The sequence below is a fragment of the Anomaloglossus baeobatrachus genome, chromosome 1, assembly GCF_048569485.1.
Source record: "Anomaloglossus baeobatrachus isolate aAnoBae1 chromosome 1, aAnoBae1.hap1, whole genome shotgun sequence".
Taxonomy (NCBI): domain Eukaryota; kingdom Metazoa; phylum Chordata; class Amphibia; order Anura; family Aromobatidae; genus Anomaloglossus; species Anomaloglossus baeobatrachus.
This window is the reverse complement of record NC_134353.1, coordinates 421,623,349-421,646,006: the sequence shown is the minus strand read 5'-3', so window position 1 is coordinate 421,646,006 and position 22,658 is coordinate 421,623,349. Positions and strand designations below refer to the sequence as shown.

The window sequence follows — 22,658 nt, the reverse complement described above, 5'->3', positions numbered from 1 at the left end:
TTGAAATGTAAAAAAATAAATTATTTTTTTTTCTATTATTAATCTTTGAAGGATAGCATGTTTTTTTGTGTGTGTTTCCTTTTTTTGTCTTAGGCTTCTTTACAGAGCTTGAAAAACAACTGAAAAAAAACAAGTTCCTTTTTTTTCTCAATTTGAAAAGAGCAACACCCAGAAAAAGCTGTTAAAAATGCAAAAAAAATAAGGTAGTTTGTTTTAACAAGTCCCCATAACACACCACTAGAAAACTATGTGTGAAGAAAGCCTTAGCGTGTAGAAAATGAGCATGATAGTGAACGACTATTTGAAGGCTGTTTGTGATCCACTGACATGTGGTCCATCAGCCATAATAAAGCCAACATGTATAACAGACCTCATATAAAACTCTATCATAGTATACATGTTAATACATTTTACCCAAGTTTAAGAAAAACTAAATCCCACCCCCCCATGCATATTAGACTAAAGTCGGCCAAACCTGCTGACAACAGCAGGGCTTCCAACTACACCCCCCAAATACAAATGAAGTCAGGCAAAGGAGGAAAGGAGCATCTGGCACATCAATTTTCCAACTGCTGACTCTCTCAAAACAACACAGGTGTGTTCCTGTGCATGCCGGATGGCAGGGGACTCAGAAAACATGGATATTGGCTAAACAATTGTGCCATTAACAACTATCTAATGTCTATGGGGGCCTGAAACTGTATGGAGATGTGTATAGGGACTTCTACTGCTATTATCCTTCAGGGATTTCTGCATGTTTCTGAAACACAGACCTCAATTCATCAAAGTATTTTTCTTTGAATTCTTATATAAGACACTGAAATGTCACAAAATTGTTATAGAACTTGAAGTTTGTGACTTTTCATGATTTTAGGCCAGTTCCTAAATGGGCTGAGCTGGGGTTGGTTGAGAAAACCTGACTTCAAATTTCATCATAACTCTTGGCACTAAGGTGGTGTAAATTAAGGGATGTATACTAGTCCCTGGCTGAAGTAACCTTTTTGATGAGGCACACAGCAGTTGCAAGATGTGGCTTTTCCGCATTCACATAAACGCATGCCTATTAATGATTTAGCACATCTTATTGGCCTTGATTAATCAAGGCCATAGTCTTGTAGACATCTGCAGAGGAGCTTGTGACAGAGCTTAGTAATTGTGTCCTACAGCAAATAGGGCAGAAGTGGAAGCTCCTTCTGCAGCCACTTCTCTTAGTCATGTTACTTCTAGTATAAAACAGGGGGCTTACATTTAAAGCGCCACTCTAGTGCTAAAAAAAGCAAACAATAACAAACTCTGGAGTGGTGCTTTAATGTAAAAATCATCTGTGGAACTTATTACATTCTATGGGACTTGAGCAGACGGACTGACAGTGTCCAATTGTTTATGGTGTTGGTGAATTTTTGGACATGGTGACTTTTCCACCCCTTTCCTTTGCTAGGATTACCCAAATATGTTTATTTGTGACTAGTTGCTGAAAAATGTACTGATTGATACTGAAAGAAGAATATGTGAGTACAAACCCAGCCTTCCACCTAATGTTAAAAAATAAAAAACTTTTTAATAATGATATGGGTTGTAAACAGCTTACCTCCTTGCTGAGTTTTTACTTGAATTGGATCAGAAAGCGGACCATCTCCCACTGAAGTGAAAGCCAATACTCTGACGGTATATGTTTCATGTTCTAACAGGTTTCCTATAGTAGTCAAAAGGTTGTCATCCACATTATATTTTAGCCAGTTGCTAACTGGCTGTTCAGGCTCCATGGTGTAGTAAACACGATAACCTCTTATCTGACCATTAGGCTCCACAGGTTCCTCCCACTGAATTATCATAGTAGTGGAGGAAAGCATTCGAGCTTGTACATTTCGTGGTGCACTAGCAGGTGCCTGCTCCCCTGTACGTGTAACAACAGGTTCACTAGGTGGTCCTTGGCCAATAGAGTTTACTGCTGACACCCAAATCTCATATTCAGAGTTAGGGCTTAAGCCTCCAATGCTGTATCTTGTAGTAGTGATGTCTTCTTTAATTTGATATGGTCCATCCTGTGTTTTAGATTTGTACTCTATTACGTAGTAAGATACAGGATCAGGATTTCCTGAATCCCATGTGATTGTTATGCTTGTAGCAGTGGTTTCTGTTACTACAGGAGCCCCCGGTGCCTTGGGAAGGGCTAAGATATTAGGGGAAAAAAAAGAAGAAATAATCAAACCGCTAGATACAGTAAAAAAAGTTATGACAAAGTCTACAATACAGTAAATGTATTTATTTTTACTCCTATAAACACAAACCTAAATACAGAGGTGGCTATAAAGTAACAGCAACCTAAAAAATTGGCAATATGTCCAATGTCTAGTAATCATCTTAGACCCAAATTTATCAGAGTGTTTACATCAGAAAATTGAAATAAAACACTTGGAAAAGTCACTACATTTCACAAGAATTTATGGCAGCTGCACCAAAATAGGAGAAGCTGGGAAGGAGCCAGGGTGTGACGTGTGGCAATGCCTGCCTGTCAAATTTATCAATATTGGTGGTGTAAATGACGCCAGAAATGTTACTCCTGTCAGCATAAGTAGCATTTCTGGTAAGGAGCAAGAACACGTACACTACTGATAAAATCCAACAAATTGATTAATAAATTCAGAGCCTCCTCCTCCCCAAATGCCAGTCTTAATGAATGGGGCCCTTAGTGTTCCAGGACACAGACAACTAAAGATTAGAAAGAAATATGAAGAATAAAGTGCCTGAAGTTTATGTCTTAACTAAATGGTTTATGTGCTTTCCATGGCCCTACTGGAAGAAGAAATAAAACCAGCAGATCTGGAATTTTTTGTAGACTGGATCCAATTCAAACCCTGATCATTGCTTGTAGACTTCATGTGAATATTTGTGGCAACATTTAAGGAAACAATACTTACATTTCACTGTGATCTGGGCTACAGACTCGATAACCCCAAGACTTGACATGGCAACGCAAGTGTAATTAGCAGACTCCTTCACATTGGTAAGTTCCAGAACATTACGCCCCACAGGCATGTCATCTTCTGGGGTTAGGTCTTCAGCACCCATCATCCACTTCACGTATGGCATAGGTGAACCAACCGCAACACAAGTTATATTTACATTACCCCCAGGCATAATCTCGTGGCTTATAGGAACAATGGAGAAGCGCGGAGCGACGCGACGAACTGCAGGTAAATCAACAAGGATACAGAAAATATTGACTTAAATGGGCACTATGTAATTTAGAAAAAAAATGTATAAAAAGACTTTAAAATAAAAACTTACTTCACAAACAAAAAGTGAGAATATAGAAACATTAAGCCATAATTCATAGCAAAAGGGTTCCATAGATCAGGAGTACACCCATCACAGCACAGATAATACACAAAAATTTATTAGCAATTTCTCATCTTTAACAACAGATACGGGGATGTAATCCAAATTAAGCTTATGTGTCACTTTTATAAAAAAAGGGCTCTTTAGGAGTCTTACATGCATGATAACACTTTCCCAGGAAACTGTTGTCGGCTTTGAAAGATGCCTCATATAACAACACAGCCAATACACTGTAATCACAAGTATCATATAAAATGTTCTAAATGTATATCTATTTTTTGATGCACCGCATACCAGCAGCAGAGATGAGAAACTCTAATGAAATTTTTGTGGTTTTGGGGTGTAAAAACCCTAACGAAGCCTCTTTAGAATCTGACACGGTTTCATCGATAAATGCAGCTCTCAGAAACACAAACATCATGCAAAAGAGGTATAAAATTGATTAAAAAATAAATAAATAAAAAACAAACAAAACAAAACAAAAAAGGGAGAGAAGACAAAAAGGGAAGGGAAAGACAGAAAATGCAGAGGAATATAACATAAGGGCAACTAGCAAATGCCCGCAATAATACTAGGTGTAGAAAAAGGCATCAGGAGATTAAGGGCAAAGAACCCACTTAAAATTCTTAATTACACCATATGTGACATAATGTGTTTAACATGAACACCTCCAGCCCTGGTGAGCTATTAAACGGATTATTTGCAGTAAAACAAAGTGATGGACTTAACGCTGAGAGTAACAGTGACATGTTCTGTGCATCCCCCTTGCTGATAGGTGGATGCAGTTTTCAGACCTCACAAGTTAGAACATGGATCAAGGGGTTGAGGCAGCCCCACTTTCAGTGACTCTGTTCTTGGCAATGTCTTAAGTAAAGTTTTTTGAAAACTCCATGCAAATATATATAAGATTATCATAAATTTGTTCTCATATTTTAAAGTAAAAGTTCAAATATAAGTTCAGTTAACTAGGGGAAAGAAAAATAAATAACGCTTCAGAAATAATTTACTCACATACGCACATGTATTTTTGACCGATACTGTATATATTGTAATATTAATATTTTAATTTAAAATAATTTAAAAATTAATATTGTAATAATTTATTATAACTTTTCATGGGATAACATTGAAGATATGACACTTTGATACAATGCAAAGTATTCAAACTGTGCCCAATTAGCCATTTTCCCTCCCCAGTGTCATGTGACTCTATAGTGTTACCAGGTCTCAGGTGTGAACGGGGAGCAGGTGTGTAAAATTCGGTGTTATCGCTCACAATCTATGTGACACTGGTCACTGGTAGTTCAACAAGGCACCTCGTGGCAAAGAATTCTTTGAGGATCTGAAAAAAAATTGTTGCTTTATATGCATATGGCCTAGGATATAACAAGATTGCCAACACCCTGAAACTGAGCTGCAGCATGGTGGCCAAGACCATACTGCTTAACAAGAGTTCTACTCCGAACAGGCCTCACCATGGTCAACCAAAGAAGTTGAGTTCAAGTCCTTAGCGTCATATCTAGAGGTTGTCTTTTCAAAAGAAACAGACATTAATGGCTGTGTGCTGAGGCATTTAGAGGGCACACCAAATAAACACTTTTATACAAGCTGTACACTGACTACTTTACATAGTATCAAAGTGTCATATCCTTAGGGTTGCCCCATTGAAAGATAAAATATTTTCAAAAATGTGAGGGCGTATCCAATTTTCTGATACATTTTATATATATATATATATATATATATATATATATACATACATACATTCAGTAGCGGCCAAAAGTATGGACACAGCTGTTCATGCAGTGTTTAACTTGTTCTTATTGGAATGTGCACATTGTAGATCCAGACAGAAGGCATCAAAAGCATGAAATAACAAATGAAAACAAGGAGTAAAGAAACACATGGGTCTCAAACTTGAATATGTTACATAATTACATAGGTGGAAAAAGACTTGGTCTGTCAAGTTCAACCTTTCTCCACCAGTAATAAATGATCTATTGCTAAATTATTTATACTGAACAAAAATATAAACACACTTTTGTTTCCATTTTTTGTGACCGGAACTCAAAGATCCAAAACCTTTTCTATGTACACAAAGGCCTTTTTCTCTCAAATATTGTTCACAAATTTGTCTAAATCTATTTTAGGCCGGTGTTACACTTGTGATTGCCTCGTGTGTATCTCGCGCGAGTTTCGTGGTGCACCACCCGGCCCGGACTACCACTCTCCTCACAGGAGCGGGTCAGTTGTATAGAGATGCGTGCAACCGACCCACTCCTGTGAGCAGAGTGTGAGTCCATGACGGGTGATGCACCACAAAACTCGCACGAGATACATGCGAGGCAAGTGTGACATCGGTCTTAATGAGCGCTTCTCTTTCTCTAAAATAACCCATCCACCTCACAGGTGTGGCATATAAAGATGCTGATTAGACAGCATGATCATTGCACAGGTGTGCCTTTGGCTGCCCACAATAAAATGTGAGTTGGATGGATTATCTCAGCAATGGAGAAGTGCTCACTAACACAGATTTAAATAAATTTGTGAACAATATTTGAGAAAAAAAACCTCTTTTGCGTACATAGAAAAAGTCTTAGATCTTTGAGATCAGCTCATGAAAAATGGAAGCAAAAAAAAAAGTGTGTTCATAACTTTGTTCCGTATATAACCCACAATACCATTTGTGGTGAGAAAAGCATCCAGCCCTCTTCTAAATGTTGATAAAGTACCTGCCAATATGACCTCTTGCGGTAGGGCATTCCACAGTCTGACTGCTCTAACTGGAAAGAACCCTTTTGCTATTTAGCTGTCCATATCGCCTTTTCTCAACAAGTAATGAATGTTACCTGGTCCTCTTGCATTAAACCTTAAAGTGTAAATGCCTTTTTAAAATGTATTTTATAAATCAGTAGTGCACATGAAAATTAGCAACTTTTTAATAAATCTTATCAGACAAATCTGCCGGAATTGATCAGACATTATTGATATTCTCAATTCTGAGGTAAAATCTGTACTCAGTGGAGACTTTACTGAGATAGGAGATGGCAGCTGTTACTGATGAGATTCTATGATGATGAGAGGAGGAGCTAGAGACAGAGGGAGGTGCTAGAGGCAGAGCTTCGCCCCCTCCTCACTAGTTTATTTACTTAGGATATGGATGTTGTTACTGATAAGATTGTATCATGAAGGGAACAGGGAGGAGCTAGAGGCAGAGGGAGGAGTTATATGCAGAGGAAGGAGCTAGAGGCAGAGGGAAGAGCTAGATTCAGAGGGAGGAACTTGTTGCAAATCTATCTATCTATCTACATTACATTAAATTACATTACATACCTTTCTATATTACAAATTTACTTATTTTCATGTGCACTATTGATTTATGAAATAAAAATTAAAACGATGGTTATGCTTTATATTCCTCAAAGTACCCCCCTTTTCCTGTGATGGCTGCTTTAACCTCCTGTTTAAAAGAACAGAGAGTCCTCAGTGGTTGATACCTTTTAATGGCTAACTGAAAAGATGGTAATAATTGCAAGCTTTCGAGACTACTCAGGTCTCTTCATCAGGCATGGTATAACACAAAATCTGAAGAGTCACGTATTTATACACAACAGGACTTAGAATAGTGCAGTATTCTAAGTCCTGTTGTGTATAAATACGTGACTCTTCAGATTTTGTGTTATACCATGCCTGATGAAGAGACCTGAGTAGTCTCGAAAGCTTGCAATTATTACCATCTTTTCAGTTAGCCATTAAAAGGTATCAACCACTGAGGACTCTCTGTTCTTTTAAACAATTTTTTTATCTCTACTGGCTAACACGGTACAAAGATATATTTTACTTAACCTCCTGTGGCATTCTCATTCACTTAAGTAGCTTCATCAGATGCTGGCTTTCCAGCAGTCTTGAACCTCACTCTGTGGTTCAACTCATTTAAAAAATCTCAATTAGGTTGAGGTCGGGTAGTTGTAGAGGCCATAGCATGTGAAGTAGCACGCTATCCCTCTCCTTCTTGGTCATTTAACCCTTACATAATCTGTTGATGTATTTTGGTCCATTGGCCTGTTGCAAGACAAATGAAGTATCCAAGTGCAAACCTGATGGGAAGGTGTCATTTCATAATGTTGTGGTAGCCATGCTGAGTAATTGTGCCTTAATTGTAAAATAAATCACCCACAGTGTCACCAGCAAGGTACCCCCACATCAAAACAACCTCCCCTGTTATGCTCCATGGTGTGCGCCATGTAGAAACCACCCACTTACCTTTTTCTGCTTCTCACAAAGACATGACAAATGGTTGCAAAGTTCTCAAATTTTGACTTATCAGTCTATAGTACAGATTTCCACTGGTCGAATGTCCATTCCTTGTGTTGTTTGGCCAAAACAAGTCTCTTCTTCTGTTTTATAGTCCTCAGTATTGGCTAATTTTAAGAATTTCAAAAATAAAAGCATGCTTGTTATAGTCTCCTCTGATTAGTTGATGTTGATTTGTGTCTGCTGCTGCTTAATGTCTGTGTATCATTTATAAAAGTTATTTTAAGTATTGTCAATTTGCAGTTTCTGAGGCTGGTAACTTTGATAAACCTATCTTCTGCAGCAGAAGTAATTCTTGGTTTTCTTTTCCTGAGGCAGTCCTTATGAGAGCCAATTCCATGACAGCGATTGATGGTTTTCATGACTACACATGAGGATACCTTCAATGTACTAGCAATTTTCTAGGCTGAATGACTGTCATTTCTTAAAGTAATGACTTACTGTTGTTTCTCTTTGCTTAGTTGAGTGATTCTTACCATAAACTAAATTAGAACAGATGTGGATTATGGCTCAGCACTATATGGAACTATTGTCTCTGCAAAACACTAGTAATAGTCGCAAACACTTTCTAAAGACAGTTGACTCTATAATTGGACTTCTGACATGTGTTCCTGTTGATTAGAAGATATTCTAGGTGATTACTTAATGAAGCTGCTTGAGAGAATGCCAAAGGGGTCTAAAGCTCACATCATAATAAAAGGAGAGTTTTCAGGAATCTAGGGTTTAACCCTTTAACAGCCCATGACATGATGTGTATGTCATGAGTTGTCTACCTACATTTGATGCGGGCTCGCATGTTGTCTTTCCCTGCCGATGATGGCTGAATCATTCAGCCTTCATCTGCCTCTAACAGCCGTGGGTGGAGCGGCGCTCAGCCTGCGGCTGTTAACCTGTTAAATGCCGCTGTCAATCTCGGCAGGGGGGCTAGTTCTTCTGAGCCCTCATCGGTGCTCCGGCAACACCACTGCGGAATGCCACTGCATTGTCATGATAGCTCATGACCTCCATGGCTGGCATTCATAGGAGACCGTGATTTCATCTACATACAACAATGCTGTGGCATGCTGTATATATAGAACAAGTAATCAAACCATTACAGGATCAATTCCCTTAAGGGGACTATTAAATGCAGTACAAAGTAGAAAAAACAAAATGTTTAAAAAAAAAACATGAAAAAGGTTAAAAAACATAAAAATTCAAAATACCCCCTTTTTCCAAATTAAAAATTAAGAAACACAAAAAATAATTAAAAATACAAATATTTTTTAAACGTCTGATCTGTCAAAATGTAAATTAATCCGATCGGTAAACAACGTAACGAAAAAAAATCAAAACACCAGAATTGCAGTTTTTCTGCTGCTGCAACAGCAGATAAAAATGTAATAACAGGTAATCAAAACCTAATCAAAACATTGTATATATCCAAACTAATGTCAATAAAAACATCTCCTCGGGGCGCAAAAAACAAGCCCACACACAGCCTGAGATCCCAAAAATTTAAAACGTTACGACACTCAGAAAGTTGTGACACAAACAACATTTTTTTTTTACATTTCTGACTTTTTTTCACCACTTAAATAAAAGAAAAACTATAGATGTTTGGTAGCTACATAATCGGACTGACCTGGAGAATCATAATGCCAAGTCAGTTTTATGGTAAAATGAACGCTGTAAAATTTATTTATTTTTTTTTTTTAAAAAAAAGACAACTGCAGAATTTTAGTTTTTTTGCTATTTCAACACACTCTGAATTTTTTTCACGCTTACCATTACATTATCTAATAAAATGAATGTTATTCAAAAGTACAACTAATCCCGCAAAAAACAGGCCCTCATACGGCTATATCGAGGGAAAAATAAAAAAGTTATGGCTCTTGAACTAAGGGGATGAAAAAACTAAAGAGCAAAATGAAAAATCACACCGTCCATAAGGGGTAAACACATACTCTGGTTTGTTTCACTTGTGTTTCATTACCCCTCTCCATACATGTTCCCTTTTTATGTCATTGGTATGCATTTACAATGTGCAGATTCCAATAAGAACAAGGAACATTACTACATGTACAGATGTGTCCAGACTTTTAACTGGCATTTTTTATATATATATATATATATATATATATATATATATATATATATATATATATATATATATATATATATCAAGTGCAATAAGTACTAAACAAGTCCAAAGGTACTTTTGAAATTAAATTCTCCTAGTTGTCTGTAACAACCCATCCAATCTACGCAGGCAATGAAATCAAACCATAGATGTCCATAAGTTAAGTTATCTGTATTTATGATAAATGACACAGGGGAAAAGTATTGCACACATTAAGAAAGAAAGGATTAAGAAGCCATGGAAAGTCATGACAACAACTAAAGTATAGCAGTAATTAGAAAGCAATCCTACCACTTAGTGAAAAACAATATAAGTTGGTTGAACTGATGGCCTATAAAAGGTGTATCATTATTAAGGTGCCACACAAAAAAGATTTCATGATGGGTAAAACAAGTGAGCTGTATAAAGACCTTCGCAACCTCATTGTTTCAAAAGATAGTGATGGCAATGAAACAGAAGACTTTCTAAACTACTGAAGGTTCCAGTGGGCACTGTTGGGGCAATAATTCAAAATTGGAAAGTACATGATTTCACCATAAACTGATCACGACCATGTGCTCCCTTCAAGATTTCAGACAGAGATGTGAAAAAACTTATCAGAAGAGTTGTCTAAGAGCCAAGAACCACATGTGGAAATCTACAGAAATACATAATCAGCCGGAACAATTGTTTTCAAAGAAAACAATAAGTAATGTACTCAACCTCTATGACATGTATATATGCTCACCACGCAAGATTCCATTGCTGAACAAAAAGCATGTTCAAGCACATTTAAAGTTTGCTTATCAACATTCAGACAAGCTTGTGGTGCTGGGAGAATATAGTATGGTCAGATAAGACCAAAATTGAACTCTTTGGTTGTCTAATTTACACACCACCTTTGGAGGCCAAAAGGCATTGCATAGATATTACCCTAAAAACACCATACCAACAGTGAAGTTTGAAGGTGGGAACATCATGGTTGGGGCTGTTTCTCAGCATACTGCTCTGCCAAACTTCATATAATTTAAAGAAGGGCGAATAGAAAAATGTACAGAGACAGTTTTGATGAAAGTCTTCTGCCATCTACCAGGGTGATGAAGATGAAATGAGGGTGGACATTTCAGTAAGACAATGATCCCAAACACATAGCCAAGGAAACTATCAATCAGTTTCAGGAAAAGAAAATAAAGCTGCTAGAATGGTCCAGGCAATCACCAAACCTGAATCCAATAGAAAATTTATGAAAGGAACTGAAGCTCAGAGTTCATAAAAAGAGCCCATGTAACCTTCAGGATTTGAAGAGTGTTTGTGTGGAAGAATGGACCAAAATCACACCTGAGCAACGCATGCGAATTGGTTCTCCATCTTGAAGGTGTCATCAACAACAAAGGCTTTTTTCCCTGTGTCATTTCTCATTATTACACATCACTTAATTTATGGACATCTATGGTTTAATTTATTTTTTGTCTGTGTGGATTGGATGGGTTATTACAAACATCTTTGAGCATTTAAGGCCCAATAGCACCTTTAGAAATATATTGACTTAGAAAATGGGTGATGTGTACAATACTTATTTCACCTGCTGCATATACATAAACATACACTCCTCAACATTGAAATTGCAACACCAAGAAAGAAAGGTCATGGAGTTATGATAATCGCAGTATTGAAAGATATGTTAGTGATACGTATATCATGAGAAAATGGAAAGACAATTTTTAGAATATCAATTTATTCAGCATCAAGTATGAATGCCAAGTGCAGAAATATACTTACTTACATGTCTTCGCTGCTAACAATGACGTTATTTATGGTTGCCTGAGGAATTTTTTGCCACACTGAATGCACTTAGGTGTGTAAATCCTCAAAGATCTGCTGTTCGCAGCTCCCTTAGTGATTTCTAACCAATGGCCTCTCACATGTGCTCAATGAGATGAAACTCTGGATACGCTTTGGAGAAATGGCCATAACACTAGTTCAATGACCAAATTAATGTAACGCTGAGCTGCTAATGTATCTGGAATAAAGACTAGAGGGGTCCATCTACCATACCATAATCCTGGGAATCGAACAGGTGAGATGTTACCTCATGAAGGCCTCTTCGTGGTGTTGCCTATGTATTTTTCAGACAAATCTGAGGCCATCATTGGATTCAAGACAAGACTGGGATTTATCACTGATGAGGACAGACCTCCATTCCAGCCACCACAGTTCCAATCCAACCTTCGGTCTTTATTTGAAGACCATGTGAGTAAGGCCATGAAAAGGCCTTAAAAAGGCAACATCACACACTCCCAGAATTATGGCGTGGAGTGGCATAATCTCATTCTAAGTACACTAACAGTTTTGCAATAAATCGATTTTTTTTGGGTGGAACTAGTGGTATTACCATATAATCAGAGTGTACCAGAAGCCGTTTCTCAACATGATAACACCACATGTTCCTCATGCTACTACATGTATCGCTGAAATGTGCTATCATTACCTGCAGTGTCTCCAGACTTATTTCCCATTGAGAACATCTACAAAGTAGTTTATTGGCAAAGGAAGCTGCCAACAGTGGACCTTGATGATTTGTGTGGTCAAATACATTTAATATCGCAGAACATTCATCAGACAACCAATAATAACCCATTTGACAGCATGCATGGCATGCCATAACTGAGCATGCTATCAGTCCAATGATTTCACAAACTCCATTAGTTTTTGGTTAGCAATTTCATTAGTGATGAGTGTATGTTTGTGCATATATATATATATATATATATATATATATATATATATATATATATACACATATATATACTTATTGTGTTTAGATACATACACACATTATATATATATATATATATATATATATATATATATATATAAATATATATATATATATATTTATTTATTTATATACACACACACACACACACATATATCCACATACTCATGTATACCTACATATTAAAACATATTTGGATCTTGGCTATCTTAAATGTTTTTGACATATTACATGCCAATAAAGGTGAGAAAGGTGTGATACAAACATTCTCTGTAACTGTGTAATAGTATGGTATTAATGGAACATAAAGTCCATATAATTTTAAACTACCGGTAATTCCTAGATAATTAAGTCTGATACATTAAAATCTGCTCCAAAGAACAGAGTCACAGAGGCTCCACCAAATCCTCAGGCACACCTAACATACAATGAATAAAAGTGGAAAAAACAAAGTAACATGCGGACAGAAAAGAGAAGTGCAATTCTTCTGATGGGGCCAACAAATAACTGAGTGCAGAGAGTAGGAACATAAGCTGACTGACAAAATGTAGTCAGCAAACACATTTACAGACAAACAGCAGCATGTGATGTATATATTCTGCTGTCATGAGAAAAACTAAATGCAAACTTTTAAACAGAGGATATAGATAATAGATTCTAAAAATGTACAATTGGCTGTAAGAAAATTCTATCGGAGTCTGAAGGACAGGGCTGCAAAACAGCTTTATGGATAATATGCTTCCTTTTACATTTCGTTGCATAAATAGAAAAGAAGCACTCACAGAGCACAGGATAATCATACATCATTTAAAAAATATTAGGATTATTTAAGAAAGCTACAAAAAAGACTTAAAGCAATACTGTGGTCCTACACATCCAAACAGGTGCACAGAGCTATAAACACGTTATTGATCATATCTATACAGTAACTGCACAGTTTGAATGGCAGCAATAATCTAAACAGTAAGTGGCCTGCCCTAGTTACTGACAGGTCTGCCTAATGTCTGACCTTACTATAACTCAACAGTGATTTTAAAGGGAACCTGTCACCAGATTTGGTGACTATAAGCTGCGGCCACCACCCGTGGGCTCTTATATACAGCATTCTAATGTGCTGTATATAAGAGCCCAGGCCACTATGTAGAACATAAAAATCACTTTATAATACTCACCTTAGGGGCGGTGCAGTGCAGACCGGTCGTATGGGTGTCTCTGTTCTCCGGGACTAGCGCCTCCTTTTTCGGCCATCTTTGTCCTCCTTCTTCTGAAGCCTGGGTGCATGACGCAATGGTGGTGGCCGCAGCTTATAGTCACCAAATCTGGTGACAGGTTCATTTTAACCAATACCTCTAGACCAATGTTTCCAACTTCATGCATATATTTTCTGATACTTATATAGCTCCATTAGTATGTGAGTTTTCCCCTTAGTGGAATATGTTTCAATAGCTTCTTTATTTTTGATCTTTTTATTTAATTTCTCCCGGATTACTGGCTCAGACTATTCCTTCCTTTTCTTTTGACTTCACTTCCTCCTATTGTGCCCATTATGATAAGCTTTCTAGCCTATAGGACACCTTCCAGAAGCAACTAAAGGAGCATAATTTCCACATTCCTTTAAGGCTGCCTTTCATATACACCCCTGATCCCATGCTTATGATTGCTTTCTGTTCCTTCTAGAAACATAGGAGATGTTATTTGGCCAATCACTGGCTGAGGTGGATCCCTAGTGTGGCCAGTAATTGCATTCGGACAATCACTGGCTGAGGTGGATCACTAGTGCGGCCAGTGATTGCATTCGGACAATCACTGGCTGAGGTGGATCACTAGTGCGGCCAGTGATTGCATTCGGCCAATCACTGGCTGAGGTGGATCACTAGTGCGGCCAGTGATTGACTGAGCAGCCTTTTTCTTTTTCAGTGTTTCTTTAGTTTTATTTTATTCTGCACTAATTCTTTTTGGTGGAACAATACCTTTAAACTATGTTCAGTGAAAATTTTATTATTCTATCTTACTTATATTGCGTGAAATAAGAGTATATGTCCCAACTGTCCCAGATTCATGGGACAGCTGTTCTACTGTCTTGAGAGGTCAGGAGTATGTTCCAAATTCAAGTATATCTGTGTCGTCTAGAATAAACACAATGGTGGAGCAAGGAGCTGTCAGATCCCTGCTCTACCATTTCGACTAAACGACCTTCAAAAACCTTCAGGTCATGTGAGAGATTCAAGTTATATTACTGAGCAGCAGACATGAGCTCAGTCACATGGGAACAGGGTGTGATAGTATACACGGGCAATTAGGATGCATTGTGGGGGCATTACAGTATTCTGTGTAGGGGTGTCTTTGGGGATTTAATACTGAGTTGGCATGATACTGTGTTTATATGTGTGTGTAAAGGGGATGGAATTGGGATCATCACATAGTATGTGTGTGTGTGTGTGTGTGTGTTGGGCAATATAGAGGCATCACATTTTGTGGGGGCACTGTAGAGGCATCATAATGTATGTGGTGGGCACTATGGAGTCATTGTAATGTGTGTAAAGGCACTGTGAGGTTATCATAATGAGTGTGTGTGTGTGTGTGTGTGTTGAGCACTATGGAGGCATTACATTTTGTGGTAGGCACTATAGAGGCATCATACTATTTGGTATGGGGCACTGAAGGCATCATAATGTGTGTGGTAGTCAGTATGGGGCCGTGAAAGGGGTATTATTCTGTGTGGGAATACAGATGGGCTTCACTAGGAGCAACATTCCTGTGTATGTATGTATAAATAGATTAGATTAAGGAAATAGACTAGTGTAAAATAAATACTGCTGTGGCACACATAGCGATACGTGTCCCTCTTTCTTCATTTTCAAAATTGATGGTCAGGATAAGACATGTTGGAATTGGAGAGATCGCACTTCTACTTCCATTGCAGTCAGGCACAGTGTTATAACAGAGACCTTGTGAGCTTGTGTTATATCAATTTCTACACTTTCCAGGTTTGAATAGTGACAGCTAAGTAAGTATATCTGAATACATTTAGTGATTAGGATTTATGGAAAGTGTTCCTGAAGAAATCAGAAAAGTAACTTGTCACCAGAGCGTGGTAAGTCAACATCACAGACTTTGGTCTTTGTAAGATTTGGTTATCCTATTCAAGCTTTTTTATTTTACTGTTTCATTAACCTATTATCTACCATTGTCCTTTTTTTGGGACATCTAATCTTTTGCATAAAATTCATTAAATTAAATTAATTAATCATTAATTAATTCATTTAATTTAAACATTAAATTCATTAATTTTGCTTAAATTTAATTTTCATTTTTTTATTTTTTTTTCATTAAAAATCTGTCATTTAATAAAAAAAAAAAGAAAAATTCTAATTTGGCAAGTAATGTGTTAAAAGTGGCAATCATTTAGTCTGTAATGGATAAATTACCGTCTATGATTTTCTTTTTATGTTATACAGTTCAAACTGTTGTGAATGAGTTGTATATTTGCATGTGTTACTAATTAGGTCTTAGTTTTACTTAAAGACCAGATATTCTGAGTTATAATTGTAATAAACTCAGGGGAGGGGGGGACAATTATTCTAAAAATAAGTTCTGAAAACCACCGGCTACATATCATGAAAGACAAGTCTTTTTCAGCAACCTGACAGGCTGTATCATTTTAAGAGGACAACAAGAAAGCCACATGAGCAGGTAAACTTTAGGCAATGAGTTGGCTTAGTAGAAAGATCAATGTGTCCTTTTGCTGGATCTTAGAAAAGGAATATGCTGAGTATCCTACATCTTGGTTCCATTACATTGCAAAGCCTATTCCGCTACATCCGTAGTCTTTCAGATGTTTGTGTCCAAAGTGGACTTGTTTTGTACCAGTTGTAATATGAAACAGAGAGGAAGGCCTACGTAGAAAGGTTCGGTATGTTACCTGAACTACATAGGTTACCCTGCCGCTAACCTACTATGCTGGCTGTTGGACATTTAAGTAAAAATTATCTGAAGCAACCATTCAACAAAATTAGTTTCAAATAAGCAGCTGCCAAGATTAGGATTCATGTCAGCCACGCTGCTAAATTAGGCTTGGAAATGTCAGTTACTGGAAAGTTACTGGGCATACTGGATACGCGACTAAGCTGCACAAGGGCACTTAGTTCTTTCTGTTTTGATAGAAATTAATTGGACCTGACAAGTCTCTTTGTCATTTTTTCAATCCGATTATTACACCTACCCTACAAAAGACATTTGCGTTTGATGGTGAAATCAATAGGAGAAAAAGAACAACAAATATAGAGCATCATGATTAGTTATTACTACGTCAGTGGTAGCTAAAAATAAGCTCTTGTGTCATTTAACCTGTCCTCAAGTGACCTCAATGACAATTCATGCACACAAACTTTCTTAAAGGGGCTGTCAGGGCTTCTTCTATGTGACTGCAGATCTCTGAATCCTTACAGTGTGCACCGTATGCTATCAGCATACTTTGGTATTGATTGTGAGGGCGGTGCTCTGTCTCGCTCAATACAAGTGATTTGGGCTAGGCTGAGCACATGTATTGGGAATGTGCCTGAAAGTATGCAAATCATATACTTGTGATTGCGTGACTGCCCACTCTTACCGGCAACAGCAAAAAATCCTGACCGAGTGCGGTGTAAGCATTCAGACGTCTGCAGTCATATACAGTGTCTGCAGATAGTTGTCACAAGAGCAGACAAACCTATAAGCACCTGAGAAAAACCTGTTTAAATCAATATGTAGCCTTTCACATGAAAGAGCAAATAAAAGTCTGCACTGATGATGTTGATGAACCATTTTCATTTGATCTGAGTCTAGATCATGGGTCTCAAACATGCGGCCCGCGGGCCGCATGCGGCCCCTCAGGGTAGTTCGTGCGGCCCCCAGTTCCGTGCCCCTGTTCACTATCACGGCAGATGCAGGGGCCGCAGCCACTGTCTGCGCTGTATGTCAGATGAATGTGTTGCTGGTGCTGCGCTCTCGCGCTGGCAATACGATCATCTCACATAAATCACTGACAGTGACACTGCAGCTGCCGCGATAGTGACCAGGGGCACGGGCCTGGGGGCCGCACGAAGCAGAGATGAGGCAGCGGAGGGAGCGCGGGACAGGTAAGAAGAATGGTTTGTGTGTGTGTGTGTGTTGGACGTTAACCTCTTAGCAACCTATGACGTACTGGGTACGTTATGGCTCCCTGGTACTTAAGGACCCATGACGTACCCAGTACGTCATGGTGAAATCACAGCACCGGTGGCTGCGATCGCTTTGCAAGTACCTTAGATTCGGGGAGGAGGGGACCTCAGGAGGGGTGGTGTCTCCTCCCCGGACCTACGGAGGCTGTGATTGGCTGAGCGGTGTTCGTCAGCCAATCACAGCCACTAATGTTTCAGTCATTGAAAATCGCTCAAACATTGAAATCCAGCCAAGATCAGTGCAGCTGTAGCCCTGATCCTTGGCTGGAGCTGGGTGACCTGTGTTTCATCCGCCCCCAGCTCTGATTGGAGAGACCGGCCTTGTGACCGATCTCTCCAATCACTGTGGATCTGGGGCCGCAGACCGCGCCCCTCAGCTTCACTCCAGCGTCTGTGGAAGGTGAGGGGAGCTGCTGACCCATTACTACAGGATGGGGACAAAGTGCGCACATTACTATGAGATGGGGCTAAGGCTGGGGACATTACTATAGCATTGGGACATTACGAGGATGGGCACATTACTATAGGATGGGGACATTATTACTGTAGTATGGGGACATTACTATAGGATAGGGACTAGGATGGGCACATGACTATAGAATGGGGACAAGGCTGGGGACATTACTATAGGATGGGGACAAGGTGGGCACAGTACTATAGGATGGGCACTGTACTAAAGGATGGGGACAAGGTGAGCACATTATTATAGGATGGGGACAAGGTGGGCACATTACTGTAGGATAGGGACATTACTACAAGGGGACAAGGATGGGAAACATTACTATAGAATAGGGATAATGCTGGGGACAATACTATACGGTGGGGACAAGGTTGGCACATTACTAAAGGATGGGCACATTACTATAGAATGGGGACAGTACTATAGGATGGGGACATTGCTACAAGGGGACAAGGATGGGGAACATTACTATAAGATGGGGGGGGCAAGGATGGACACATTACTATAGATTGGGGACATTACTATAGGATGGGGACAAGGATGGGCACATTACTACAAAATGGGGACAAGGATGGGGAACATTACTTTAGGATGGGGACAAGGATGAGCACATTACTGTGGGATGAGGACTAGGATGGGGTACAATACTACAATGGGACAAGGATGAGCACATTACTGCAGGATGGGGCACAATACTACCAGGGGACAAGAATAGGCACGTTACAACAATATGGGGAACATTACTAAAAGATGTTGGTCAAAATTTCTATATAGTGCTAATTGTAAGACTATTAGTTACAATAAAGGAATAAAATGTAAAAAAAAAATGTTTATATTTAAACAAAGAATGTGCACGTTTGCTATAATGAACAAGTGAAAATGTTCAAAATCAGTGATCCCAAGGTGTGTAAAAAAAATAAATAAAAAAAATATATATATATATATATATGGTACCAATAAAAATGTCACTTTGTCCTGCAAAGAGTGCGGCCCCCCAAATAATTTTTTTTCCTCTGTGCGGCCCAAACACCCAGCCGAGTTTGAGACCCCTGGTCTAGATGGTAAATTGAACCATTGTATTGTTGCATCGGAGTTATACCTCGCTTGCTTGTGCTGTCAACATCATTTTTGCTAGTGTAGTGCCTAAACAAATCTTTTGCCAACACTAGAATACCAACTGAAAACTGACACTCATACTCTAGATTTATGCATCAGATGTACAATCTCCCATTCACTGATATTTTTGGAGAAATGTTTCAAGCTTAATCTGTGGATTGTGCTAACAAAATGAAATGTAGGTAGGCATATAGGGGAACACGGGAGACATACCTTGAGTTAAGAGAATTTTAATTAATATAAGGTATTTAATTACAACTGCTAAAAATAAATTAAGTTGAGCAATGTTGCAATGACATAACAGTGACTCAACCGACCCAACTTTCTGTCAAAGCTTTTCATATATTCATGGCCCGTCTCCACCTCTGCCCATGGAAAACAGAAAAAAGAACTCAGTTTTCATTTTACTGCTTGTAGCTTTACCATAAACACTTACAGACACTGACAATACCTTGATTTGAGAAACAAATAATGGGAATTAGCAAAGTTGGGATTCAAAAGATGCCATCACATTAATTTTTCAGCAGTTATTCAGCCTCAACATCTTTAAAGGGATCCTGTCAGCAGATTTGGGGCCTATAAGCTGCGGCCACCACCACCAGTGGGCTCTCATATACAGCATTCTAACATGCCGTATATAAGAGCCCAGGCCGCTGTGTAGAACGTAAAAATCACTTTATGATATTCACCTAAACGGTCGCTGAAGTAGAGTTGGGTCATATGGGCATCTCCGTTCTCCGATGCCAGCGCCTCCTCTGTCGGCCATCTTCATCCTCCTTCTGAAGTCTGTGTACATGACGCGTCCTACGTCATACACACTCGCCAGTCCCGCGCAGGCGCACTACAAAACTTTGATCTGCCCTGCTCAGGGTAGATCAAAGTGCGCCTGCGCAGGACCTCAATGCCGACAAGTCTGGATGACGTAGGATGCATCATGCACCCCGGCTTCAGAAGAAGAACGACAAAGATGGCCAAAAGAGGAGGCGCCGACACTGGAGAACGAAGATGCCTATATGACCCAACTCCACCGCAGCGACCATTTACGTAAGTATTATAAAGTGATTTTTGCGTTCTACACAACGGTCTGGACTCAAATACAGCATGTTGGAATGCTGTATATAAGAGCCCACTGGTGGTGGTCGCAGCTTCTAGGCCCCAAAACTGGTGACAGGTTCTCTTTAAAGGGAATCTGTTAGGTGACTTTGGCGTACCATACTAACAGTATTCAGAAATAGGGCTTGGGCAGCCCTTTCAGGATATGTAACTTTTATTCCTGTAAGTTGCCCCCATTGTGTTGCTGCAAGCCCTGGAAATTTTATAGTCAAGTGTATGTAAATGTCTAATGAATATTTACCCCTTTCCCCGTCCATCCATCTGTGCTGCGTCAGTGACTGGTGCAGTCACACTGTCAGTACTCCATTTGTTACAGCCACTGAACCTAATACTGCAGCTGTGATACCCCCTCCCTTAGCAGAAAACCATCAGTGTATTTGTCTGGCATTTGTATTGTATTGTGCTCATCTTCCTGTTGTCCATATTACAGACCTTGTGTGCTGGGCTGGATGTTCTCCATGACACAGGGGTCTGCAGTGTTCAGCTCATCCAATCCCCTGTTGGTGGCTGCTAGCTCAGATCTCACATTAGTCACCTCCCAGCTCATAGACTGGATGGCCTGGGGAGAAGGGAGACAGAGCAGAATAGTGAGTAGAGGGTGCACACTGGGAGCTGCGCACGGCACCGACTCCTCCACTGAAGGAAAGAGCAGCACTGCAGGAGACACAGTTTTATAGGCAGACTGAGGTGCTGTGTCTCCTGCAGTGCTGCTCTTTCCTTCAGTGGAGGAATGTCGGACAAATACACTAATGGTTTGCTGCTAAGGGAGGGGGTGTCACAGCTGTAGGATGGAGGAGTCGGTACCGTGCGCAGCTCCCAGTGTGTGCACTCTACTCACTATGCTGCTGTGTCTTCTTTCTCCCCAGGCCATCCAGTCTGTGAGCTGGGAGGTAACTAACATGAGATCTGAGCTGACAGCCACCATCAGAAGTCTGGGTTAGCTGAACACTGCAGACCCCTGTGTCATGGAGAACATCCAGCACAGCACACAAGGTCTGTAATATGGGTAACATGACGCTGAGCACATCTGGTAGAATAAAAATGCCAGACAAATACACTAATGGTTTTCTGCTAAGGGAGGGGATGCACAGCTGCAGGATTAGGTTCAGTGGCTGTAACAAATGGAGTAATACTAACAGTGTGACTGCACCAATCATTGATGCTGCACAGACGGGTGGGCGGGGGAAGGGATGAATATTCATTCGATATTTACATACACTTGACTATCCGGCGCACGTTTATAAAATTTCCAGGGCTTGCAGCAACACAATGGGGCAATGTACAGGAATAAAAGTTATATATCCTGAAAGGGCTGCCCAAGCCCTATTTCAGTATACTGTTAGTATGGAACGCAAAAATCACCTGTCAGATTCCTTTGAAATATTTAGCTAAAAAGTGATCATGTTATTTCTTGTTCTGATTCTTCATTACCATATTTTTCGGACTATAACACGCACTTTTTTCCCGCAAAATTTTGGGGGAAAGTGGGGCGTGCGTCTTATAGTCCGATGGCTGCGGGGAAGGGGGGTGCGGTGGTGGTGGAGCGGATCATCAGAGGCAGGAGCAGGCTGTAGCAGTGCCTACCATGACCACTTGGGCCCGCTCATTAGCTTCATTTCATATTCACTGCATGCCGACGCCCATCATCTCTCAGCCCTGAAGCCGGCACTGAGAGATGGGCGGGATGATGGGTGGGGGGTTCGCACATACTAAACAGCCGGCCCGCGTGATCATCCCTGGCTCCTACAGCCTCGAGTGAAAATGTGTGGCTATATTCACTGCCCCCCCCATATCATCATCAGCGCGGGGGGCAGTGAATAGGTATACTCACCGGTCACCATTCCCTGCAGCATCGCGATGACCTCCTGTCTGCCTACCCGCTGATATGTGTGGAGAGCGGCTCCACACAGGTCAGTGGCGCAGCTGCTGGCACAGACAGGAAGACGAGCGATGCTGCGTGGAGTGAGGAAAGGTGAGTATAAACGTTTATGCTTTTATGTGTGCCACAGGATGAGGGAATATACCAGGATGGGAGCACATACCAGGATGGGGGTATTTATCAGGATGGGGGTTATACCAGGATGGAGGCTACACCAGGATGAGGGACATATATACAAGGATGGGGATAATATACAAGGCAGGAGGATCAATATCAGGATGGGGTGCCTTAGAAGGAAATTTGGGGACATTACCCCCATAACAGTGTCAGCAGCAGATCTTTGCGTCATAACAGTGTGTCAT

The 22,658-nt window shown here is 39.8% G+C and overlaps 1 protein-coding gene across 1 annotated transcript in view; it reads right to left on the bottom strand.

Annotated features, from left to right (window-relative positions):
* PTPRS (protein tyrosine phosphatase receptor type S) overlaps nt 1-22,658 on the bottom strand; it is a 684,599-nt gene that overhangs the window by 334,637 nt on the left and 327,304 nt on the right. Inside the window, exons 7-8 of the mRNA XM_075352599.1 lie at nt 2,919-3,188; nt 1,589-2,170 (exon numbers count right to left, since the gene is read on the bottom strand). Coding sequence (XP_075208714.1) covers nt 1,589-2,170; nt 2,919-3,188 — 852 coding nt within the window. The remainder of the gene's footprint in view (nt 1-1,588; nt 2,171-2,918; nt 3,189-22,658) is intronic.